Source organism: Manacus vitellinus, unplaced genomic scaffold (genome assembly GCF_001715985.3).
Source record: "Manacus vitellinus isolate BGI_N305 unplaced genomic scaffold, ASM171598v3 scaffold_62_pilon, whole genome shotgun sequence".
NCBI lineage: Eukaryota > Metazoa > Chordata > Aves > Passeriformes > Pipridae > Manacus > Manacus vitellinus.
The window spans coordinates 1,072,281-1,082,518 of NW_021940704.1; the positions used below are offsets into that span (position 1 = coordinate 1,072,281).

General features: G+C 52.7%; 1 protein-coding gene across 1 annotated transcript in view; it reads left to right on the plus strand.

Annotated features, from left to right (window-relative positions):
* Window positions 1-10,192, plus strand: part of VAMP7 (vesicle associated membrane protein 7) — a 12,278-nt gene extending 2,086 nt beyond the window's left edge. Inside the window, exons 2-8 of the mRNA XM_008920798.3 lie at window positions 288-445; window positions 2,022-2,079; window positions 2,675-2,812; window positions 7,012-7,102; window positions 7,385-7,452; window positions 9,168-9,260; window positions 9,460-10,192. Of these exons, the coding sequence (XP_008919046.1) occupies window positions 300-445; window positions 2,022-2,079; window positions 2,675-2,812; window positions 7,012-7,102; window positions 7,385-7,452; window positions 9,168-9,260; window positions 9,460-9,528 (663 nt within the window). The 5' untranslated portion in view covers window positions 288-299 and the 3' untranslated portion in view covers window positions 9,529-10,192. The remainder of the gene's footprint in view (window positions 1-287; window positions 446-2,021; window positions 2,080-2,674; window positions 2,813-7,011; window positions 7,103-7,384; window positions 7,453-9,167; window positions 9,261-9,459) is intronic.
* Window positions 10,193-10,238: the final 46 nt, after the last annotated feature.

Consider the following 10,238-nt stretch of genomic DNA (forward strand, 5'->3'; position numbering starts at 1 on the left):
GAAATCCAGGTGGGAACAAGGCAGGGAGGATTCCCAGTGGGATCACTGAGTGCAGGCCACGGTGGTGAGCAGGAATTTCCTAGAGATCGTTGGAGTTCTGGTGTCGTCGGAGCAGAAGCTGAAAGGGGAGGTGGGAGAACTCCGTGGTCCTGCTGTCCTGGAGCTCATGCCAGTGCTGTGTTCCTGGTGTCCTGGAGCTCATCCCAGTGCTGTGTTCCTGGTGTCCTGGAGCTCATCCCAGTGCTGTGTTCCTGGTGTCCTGGAGCTCATGCTGGTTGTGTTCCCAGCAGGGGGAAGCCATGGCCATCCTGTTTGCTGTCGTGGCGAGGGGCACCACCATCCTGGCCAAGCACGCCTGGTGTGGAGGGAACTTCCTGGAGGTGACAGAGCAGATCCTGGCCAAGATCCCCTCGGAGAACAACAAACTCACCTATTCCCACGGCAGGTGAGTGACCCCCCTGGGGGGCTGGCAGGAGGACAGCAATAAACTGGCTGAGTTTGGGGTTGTTTTCCTGTCATCCTGTCGGCTTTTGCTGTCCCAAATTCAGTTTAGCTCAAGCAGTTGATACACAATCCAACTTTTCTGGTTTGATACAACTCCAGAGTGAGCTGGAGCGTGCCCAGCTGGGGGACTTTTGGAGTGTGGCTTAGGGAATCTTTCCCTGGCTTTTCTGAAGCTTGGACGTGGTGGGTCACTTGTGGATCCTGGGGGCTTTAGGAGGAGTGGTGCTGGCAGATCATTGGAGTCATCCTGAGCTGCCACAAATCCAGAAGGGTTTTCCCAGGATTTTTCCAGCTCTCTGAACAACCCTTGGGATTAGATGGTTCATCACCTGAGACTCATTGCACCCATGAAGTAGGTGAGTCCATGTGCTGGGGAGAAAACTAAAACCACTGTGGCAAACAGACTAAAACAACTGTGGAAAAAACAACTTTAGAGGCCCCATTTCAGCCCTTTTTTGGGGATGGGCAGCAGGGCAGGATCCTCTCTGCTGCCCAGGCTGCTGTGTTGGAGCTGCTCTGGCTGCCTGAGGATTCAGGGTGAGGATTGGGATAATCTTCCCTCATCCTTTCCTGGTTTGGGAGCCCGACCAAGTCCCTGTGGGAGATATTTTTGAGGAAGCCCAGGGCTCTGACATACCTTGGCCACTGCATCTTTTCTTTCCTGTTGTAATTTTAAGGATACAGTTATTTCCTGGGAGTGAAAAGCAATAACTTTGCCTCAAATGCTGTTCAACCAACTAAAAAGCTGAGTTTGAGGAGGGCTGCAGTGCATTTTTAGAGAGAACTGGGCAGAACAGGAAAGCTGGGAAACTACAATGAGCACAAGGAGCTGTTCCTCCTGTCTGGAGTGTTCCAGGGATCCTCTGCCTTGCCACATTCCCAGCCTGGCCAGAAAATTCTCTGATGTCTTTCTAAGAGAATTTCTCTTCTTCTGAAACAGGAAAAAACCTCGAGTTCCTTTGAACTTTGAACTCCTCAAACTCATTTAATGGGTTCTGTTTGTTTTTAAGGAGAACTTCTGTGTGTTTTTTATACTCTCCAGGGAAAACCAGCCATCAGGAATTCTGTCTCTGCAGTTTGGATTCTTCTAGGAATCACTGGGGAGCCTGCAAGGTGGTGTCAGACAAGCTGCACCTCACTCCTTGCAGGACAGTTGTGGATATGCCAGGATTTCTTTTATCTTTTCATGGAAACAGACCCTCAGGGCAGTTCTAGCCCACTCCTAAAGCTTATTTTGGCCTTGTCTTAATGTTACAAGACAGAACCTGAATGTGGAGCTCCTGAGCTGTACCCTTGGAGCTGGACAAGGCAAGGCTTTGCAGAAGAATTAATTTGCTTTATTCTGGAGTTTGTAAGAGGTTCCAAGTGCTTCTGGGGGAGAAACTTTTGGGAATGCAGAAATGTCTCCTTCCCCAGCCCCTGAAGGCCCCACAGGCAGCAGTGTCTTCTAGAAAATGAGTCCTGTGGCAGCTCCAAATGATCTTTTTTTTTTTTTCCTTCTTTTCAATTCTCTGCAGTTACCTGTTCCACTACATCTGCCAGGACAGGATTATTTACCTCTGCATCACAGATGACGTGAGTATTTTGTTCCCAGCAGGTCTGGGAATCCAGCTGTCAGTTTTTAGTGGGTGCTGGTCTGAGGTGCCTTTTCCCCCATGGAAGATGCTCGTGTTCTCATTCCCACTGGTTGCAGCTCTGCTGTCTAAGCCTGGAACTCCAGTTGTGGACTCACAGAATGGTTTGGGTTGGAAGGGACACCTCCCACTGCCTGTGAGTTGGTAGTTTTGAGGTGAAGTCCTTGTTTTCCCTGCCAGGGCAGTGGGATGGGGATGCAGGGACCAGTTCAGTTGTCAGTGCCTGGTGCTCCTCAGTTCTGGAAGTGCTGAAGCCAAAACTTCTCCCTCACTGCAGGAAGGTGCCAGGCACTGAATTAGAACTGTGGATATCCAGGCTGGGAATGCAGCCTGGAAACAAGGCAGGGAGAATTCACAGTGGGATCACCGAGTGGTAATAAGAGAGCGCTGTGGCTGCTCTTCCAAGCCCTGGGATAAGCAGCCCAGTGCCAGTGCCACACACAGACACACCAGTTAGGACTGGGAGTTACAGCCTCTCTGTGAGTGGCTCTGTGCATGCCTCTGTGCATTCCTGGTGTCTCTGCTCTCTCTGCCAGGACTTTGAACGCTCCCGAGCCTTCACGTTCCTGAACGAGATCAAGAAGCGGTTCCAGACCACGTACGGCTCCCGAGCCCAGACAGCCCTCCCCTATGCCATGAACAGCGAGTTCTCCAGTGTCCTGGCAGCACAGCTGGTGAGCCCTGTGGCTCCAGGGCACTTCCCTGGCAAGCCAGACCTGCCCCAGGAATTCTCCTTGGGTTTGCTCCCTGGGAACTGCGTGTGGAGCCGGGCGGTGGGTTGTGCTCCCCACGCTCACCCCACAGCTCAGGGGGGAACTGGGGATGGAGGAACTGTTTGGATCAGGAGATCAGAGCTTAATGGGAACACTGGAAATGTCCAGGCTGGTTCCAGTTACCACCCAGTGCAAGGGAATGTGGCTGTCACTGAGAGCAGGACAAAGGTGTGGTGCTCCTTTGCTGCTCAGCTTCAGAACTTGAGTGTCTGCTGATCCCTGACTGCCTTTCCCTTTTCTCCTTCCCCTTCCCCTTCCTCTTTCCCTTTTTCTTTCCCTTCCCAGCAATTCCAGTGGCTGCTGGAGTGTGACAGGGTGTTTGCTGGTGGCACTGTGGCCTTTTCAGGAGCACAGACAGCTGGGCTTGGGTTACACCAAGTGCAGGACTGTGGGGAACTCTCCAGCTTGCACTGAGGCTCCGAGGGTTTCCATTCCCAGCATAGGAGGAATGGAAGGAAGGAGGTTCAAGAGCAGGATAAATAACCTGTGACAGGTCCCTGAGTTGAGATTTGCCTTGGATGCTTCCAGCCCCAAAATGACAAGGGTGAGGGGAGTATCCCTTCCCCCCTGAGCTGGGATGGAGTTCAGGATGCTGCATTCCCAGTCTGTGGAACAGTGTGGTGCTGGCAGGGGGAGCTGCTCCCCTGCCCTGGCTCCAGCCTGGATCCTGCACAGGCAGAACACTGTCAGTCTCCTTCCATAGAAATTCCCAGGTTTCAGAGGACTTTTTTGGCGACTCTGGGGCTGTTCTTGGACTCCTGGAAGGAAAGGTGGAGTTGGAGTTCACTTCTCTCTTGGGGTGTGGGAGTTCTGTGCTGGGCTCTGGCAGAGCCTTGATGTCCAGCCTGTTTTTGGGAGAGCTCTTGGCTTGCTGTGGGTTTGGATTTGTGTGTTTGAGGTGCCACACAGGAGAGGGTGGAAATAATTGGGTTGTTTTATCTCTTTTATTCCCAGCAGCATTTGAAGGAAGGTTTGCATCTCCCTCCTAGAACCAGATGCATTTCCCAGAGCAATCAGTTAATTGTCTTCTAATTAACTTGCCTTCCCTTGCTGGATAACCAGGCTCTGCAAACACCCTGTGCTGCTGCAGTGGGGTTTTTGTGGGGGAGAGGGAGGGGGTAAAGCAGTTTTTTGGGTTTGGGATTGGGCTGCTCTTAAAACATGAGCTTCTTGTAGAGGGAATGGTGCAGTTTGGGCTTTTCCCTGGGATTTGGGCTGCAGAGCTGCTCTCCCAGCACCCCCAGCAAGGGCTGGGGGAAGGACAGGGAATTCCTACAGGGAATAATAGCAAGTGAAATGAGTGGAGCCAGCTGGAAGATGGAGAAGGAATAAAGAACTGCTTGGTGACTGCAGATCAATAATGTTATTAGTGCACAAACCCTCAGGCTGCAGGGCTGAAAGGCAGGCTTTGGATCTCTTAAGAGCCCTTAATTGACTATAAACAACTTGATAACCTGGTTTGGGGTTGTTTGTGGGGCTTTTTTTTTTTTTTTTTGAGCTCTCCCTTGAATTAAAGCCAAGATGTCCTTGGAATGTTGGCTTTCATCGCTCGGGGTGGGAAGGCTGTGGCACACAAACCCTCAGGCTGCAGGGCTGAAAGGCAGGCTTTGGATCTCTTAAGAGCCCTTAATTGACTACAAACAACTTGATAACCTGGTTTGGGGTTGTTTGTGGGGCTTTTTTTTTTTTTTTTTGAGCTCTCCCTTGAATTAAAGCCAAGATGTCCTTGGAATGTTGGCTTTCAGGGCTCGTCCACCCGGGGCTGTGGGCTGGGAATTCTCAGTGCTCTGCTGTGCCTGGGGAGGGTGTTGGTGCTGCTGTTCTCCATGGAGGCCTTGGCTCCTTCTGATCTCTGGGAAGTGCCAGATTTGGGGGTGTTGCAGGTGCAGGAGGAGGGGAAGAGCTCTGGCTTCTCAGTGTAGGAATTCTGGCCCACTCCCAGTTTGTGTTGAGGTGCAGGGGGAAGCAGGACCCTGAGGTGAGGGAAGGTAAAGGGAGGATTTGCCCTTGCACTGCTGCTGCTTGAAGTTTGTCCTGGAATTTGGGACAGGGGCCATGTGTGGGTGCCCACAGTGAGTGGGGAAGGGGGTTTGGAGAGTCCCAGGAGTTCATTTCGGGAGCAAGGACAATTCCAGTGCATAATAAATGAGATTAACTTCTTGTGGGTGATGGGATGGAGTTTTCCTTCTCCACCAGGCTTTGACATGTGAGGACTGAACCTACACAAAGTGCTGGCTCAGCACTTTGTAAGCTGGAATAAGTTTAAGGAGTTGCCTTATCGGAAGAGCCAGGCAGTTTTTGGAGCTGATATTCCCCTAAAATCCCAGCTTTTCCAGGTCCCTAAAGCTCGAGAGGAGCTGCCTGTCTCAGCTCCTGCATATGGATGGAGTCCAGGCCTCAGCCAAGAGCAGTTCAGTGCTGGCAGAGCTCTTCCCTCCCTGCTCCAGGCTGGCAGCCTGGCTGCCCTGTCCTCAGTGCAGGAGCAGGGATGTTTTCCAGGGGATCCCTGTCACTGGTGGGAGGCAGAGATCCCACTCCAGCTCAAGGGCAGCACACACATAATCCTGGGAAGGAGGGCTGTGCTTCCAGTCCAACCAGTGACTGGCTTTGATAGTGGGCCAGTCTGCACCTTCTCCCAAAACTCCACTGGGGCAGTTCCAGAGGAGCTGTTGGAGTGGGTGCTGTGCCCATGAGTTACCAGGTGGGTGCTGTCAGTGTTGGACTCTGTCAGATTTGGATTTCAGTTAAACTCCTGCCCAGAAGAAAACTGGGATTGGAGCAGGCAGGTGGGTGATCATGGAGCAGAGCAGCTGTGATGGGATCAGGGACTTCAAATCCATGCAGGAAGAGCAGAACTCAGTTCCCTGATGCCACTGGCCCTTGGTTTCCCTCCTGGGGTTCTGCAAACCCTGAGGCTCCTCTAAGCTGGGGGTTGGCTCGTGCTGCTCCCACCCCCCCGAGCTGGGCAGGCACCAGGGGATCTCTGGGGTCCCAACTGGGGGAACTGGAGTCACTGGCACTTCCCAAGGGAACGAAGGGGCAGGGCTGACAGGAGTGGTGCAACAGGGAACACACCAGAGGGGCTGGAGAGCAGCAAAGCTCAGGGCAGGTGAGCTGGGAGATCCTCCTGGGTGGGTCCAGGCTGTGGGCTGGCCCTTGGCTGCTCCTGTATCCTGCTCCTCTTGGGACACTCCAACTGGCCACCTCCAACATTCCCAGTCCACAGGCACTCCTCACCTTCCCTGGATCCCCCTCTGAGGCCACCTGTGGAGATGGATCCCTGCTGTCCCCTGGGATTGCAGGGACCCCTCGATGTGCCCTAGAGAAGCTCATCAAAGTGTGTTGCCTTCAGAAATAGTTCTGAGCTGAGGAGTGGGGCTGGGACCCCTGACAGGGACCCACAGCTCCTGCCTCCTGCCTTAACTTCCCTTCCCTGCTGCCAGTTGCTTCCACTTCCAAAGGGGACTGTCACTTCTGGGCCCTCTGGGCACCAGTGTGGGAGCAGAGGGGGGGGGAGGTCTGTAAATGGCTGAAAAAGCCAGATTTTGGTCTTCCACCCACTGATAAACATCTTGGGTGGTTTGAAAACTCCCATTTCTGTCCATGCTGTTCTGCAGGGACCCGAGTTGCCTTTGTTTGTGTTAAAGACCTGAAGTGGAATGTTGAGGGTCCTGTTTTCACTGACTGTTTCTGTTGAGGTCCTGTTTTCATTGACTGTTCTTTATTGAGGTCCTGCTGTCGCTGACTGTTGGTTTGTTGAGGTCCTACTGTCACTGATTGTCCTTTTTGAGGTCCTACTGTCACTGACTGTTGGTTTATTGAGGTCCTACTGTCACTGATTGTCCTTTTTGAGGCCCTGCTGTCGCTGACTGTTGGTTTATTGAGGTCCTACTGTCACTGATTGTCCTTTTTGAGGTCCTGCTGTTGCTGACTGTTTTTGTTGAGGTCCTACTGTCACTGACTGTTGGTTTGCTGAGGTCCTACTGTAACTGCCTGTTCTTAGTTGAGGTCCTGCTGTCACTGCCTGTCCTTTTTGAGCTCCTGCTGTCACTGCCTGTCCTTTTTGAGCTCCTGCTGTCACTGCCTGTCCTCTGTTGCAGAAATACCACTCGGAGAGCAAAGGCCCTGACCAGGTGGCAGAGACACAAGCCCAGATCGATGAACTCAAAGGAATCATGGTCCGGAACATAGGTACCTGCTTCCCTTGGGAAGAGCTGCCTGGAGCCTCTTTCACTTTGTGTCACACCAGTTTGGGTTTGGACAAGTCTGACTGTTCAAAAGAGAGCTGGAATTTACCCAAATTCAGTCCCCAAACACAGCCCGTGTGATGAGAGGCTGCTCCTGAAAGACCTGGCAGTGCCAGGAAGGCTGGAAATTGCATCCAAGGGCTCCTGGCTTAGGGTTGGGTGTTGGAAGCAGCTTTTTGCACTGGGATTCTACCTTCCAATCTGGATTTTTGTCTCTTTTCTCCAGACCTTGTGGCGCAAAGAGGGGAGAAGCTGGAGCTGCTGATCGATAAAACAGAGAACCTCGTGGATTCGGTGAGTCTGGGGGAGATCCTGGAACTGGGAAATGGTGTTCCTGCACCCCAGGGAGCAGGGCAGGGAGACACCAGCACCCAGAGACACTTAGACAGACACAGGAGCATGGAGTCCTGCAGGGAACCCTTCCTTGGGTCGTGTCTTATCCCTGCCCTCCTTACAGCTGTTTCCCAGGCTGGGAAAGATCCAGATAAACTGGAAAATGTGAATCCGTGCAGTTGTGATGATACAACAAAGGGGAAAGTGCAGCTGGTTTAAAATAAAAATCAACCTGAGCTGTTCCACCTAAAGAGTCTGTGAAGACTCTGGAGCTTCTCTGAGTGTTTCTAAAGGAGGGAGGACTGAAAAAAACCCCTAAATTTAATGTGATTCTAAAGCAGTGTTATCTGGTAAAGTGCCCAGTTCCTGTGGCATCCAACACTCCAAAGCCAATCCTGGAGTTCCTGGATCTTGTGGGGCCCTCTAAGGTGTCAGGAAGCCCTCGTGCTTTGGAGAGGCAGGAGAGGTGCCTGGAGCTTATCCAGCAGGAATATTGTCCTCCAGCTCCCAGGTGTGCAAACCTTGTCAGGTCCTCAGGTGGGAATGCTTTAGGGAAAGGGACTGGAGTTCCTTCAGGAATTGGGCTGTGTTCCCATGGGAGCTCTCCCAGGGAGTGCTGGTTCTTGGAAACCATGCAGGAAATGAAGGGATGGGATGTGTCCAGTGGGAATGTCCTACCTGAGTGTCCTGGGAGATCCAGGGCTGATGTTCTCCAGCCTGGGAATGGGCTCTAAGTCAGGAGTGCAGTTCACAGGGATGCAGTTTCCGCCCAGGAGGTGGTTTGTGGGAAAACTGGCAATTCCCAGCAGAGGGAGCTGCTGGATTGGCTGGATCCAGCCACTGCTGCCTTTCCCTGGGCAGGAGCATCTTGGGAATCCCTGCCTTGACCCAGCCTGGTGGGTGTTTGGGGTTGTTTGGTGACCAAAAGCTATTTTGAAGGAGTGGAATTGCAGGATACAGAGAGGAGACTTGGAGTGGGACAACCACAGGCTTTGCAGAACAGCTTGCCCAGAGAAGCTGTGGCTGCCCCATCCCTGGAAGTGTCCAAGGCCAGGTTGGATGGGGCTTGGAGCAACCTGGGCTAGTGGGAGGTGTCCCTGCCCATGTCAGGGAGAGAAAAAGATGATCTTCAAGGTCTTTTCCAACCCAGCCCATTCTGTGACACTGTAAAATGCAGGAGGGCCCAAATTCTGGAGGAATGTTTGGGCACTGAAGGACTTGTCTCACCCCTGGGGTTTGGCTGGCAGGAGTGGCCTATGGATTGTCCCAGTTTGGCAGGTGTATTTACACTAATTAACCCCTGGAATATGTTGGGGATTAGAGATTAGATCAGTGGATCTGTAAATATTTTGGAGCACTTCAGTTCCCAAAAGGTCAGAAGTGAGATGAGAACCTCACCAGTACTCTGAGATAGACCAATCCCTGTGGGCAGCCCCCAGACCTGGGAATATTCCATGTTTAATCCTTCCAAGCTGGCTCTGGACTTACTCACACACTTTATCCTGTCCCTGGAGTTGTGGGAGAGTTTTCTCTTGCTGCCTGTTCAGTTTTGTGCAGGAGTTAAATGGCTCTGGAGGAAAAAACTGCCACGGTTTGGGGAAGCAGGGAAAAGCTTGGCTCTTCTTGGGATCCAGCTTCCTTTGGGAATGAATTCCTTGTTTTCCTTTCCCTTGCAGTCAGTCACTTTCAAAACAACCAGCAGGAACCTCGCCCGGGCCATGTGCATGAAGAACCTCAAGCTCACCATCGTCATCATCATCGTGTCCATTGTAAGTGTGGAGAACCTGGGAAGTGTGGAGAGCCTCTGGAAAACACCAAAACCTGTCCTTGCTGCAGGGAGAGGCAGGGGGAGGAGGGTGTTGGCCAAGTTCTTTAGGGGTTTGGTAACTGGAGTTTCCAGGTGTGTGGCAGTTGAGAGAAGGATGGAAATCCCTCATTCTCTACAGAATTCCCGTTTTCCCTCCCCAGGTGATCCTCTACATCATCCTCTCAGCAGTGTGTGGTGGGCTGGCCTGGCCCAGCTGTGTGCAGAAATAACCAGAGCTGCTGCTGGGCCCTTGGAGATGAGTGCCAGGAGTGTGAAGAAGCAACCTATGGAATAACTCACCTGTCACCTCTGCCACCTCCTCATCCCTCCATCCCTCCAGGACTTCAGACTTTTTTGCCTTATCACCCCAGAGGGGCCCAGAAGGAGCTGTGACCTCCAGAGAGGGCTGGGCTGGATTACTTGAAGGGATTTCTTTGTTCCTTTTCCTGTCCCCACGAATGCCTTCCTTCCCTGTGTCCCTGTGGCTTTGCACTCGGATGGGGAACGGGCCTGGCCTGCCTGTGAGGATGGAGCCAGAGGGTGGTTTGGGGTGGGCTGAGCCAAACTAACAGGGCAGGGATGAGATGGTTTGAGTTTCCACAGTCCCTGGAGATGCACATCTGGCCACGTGTGGCTCTCAGTGCTTCAGCACGGGAAGGTCACGGCTCTAATCCCGGTGGGAACAAAATGGACGGGGCTTTGTGCACTGAGAGGTGGGAAATCTCCCTTTTCCTGGGGAGTTTTCCTGCAGGTAGGGGGGGTCACCTCAGCATTTGGAATGGCTGCCTCTTCATCCTCACTTCTTCCTCATCTCCCCCCTTGGTTTGTGGCTGGGTGGGCACAGTAAAGGAGGCGGCTGCTCGTGGTTCCGGCTGCAGTCACGGATCTGCTTTCTCCCAGGTTGTTTCTCCTGCTGTTCTTTGGAGGGTGGATTGGAATG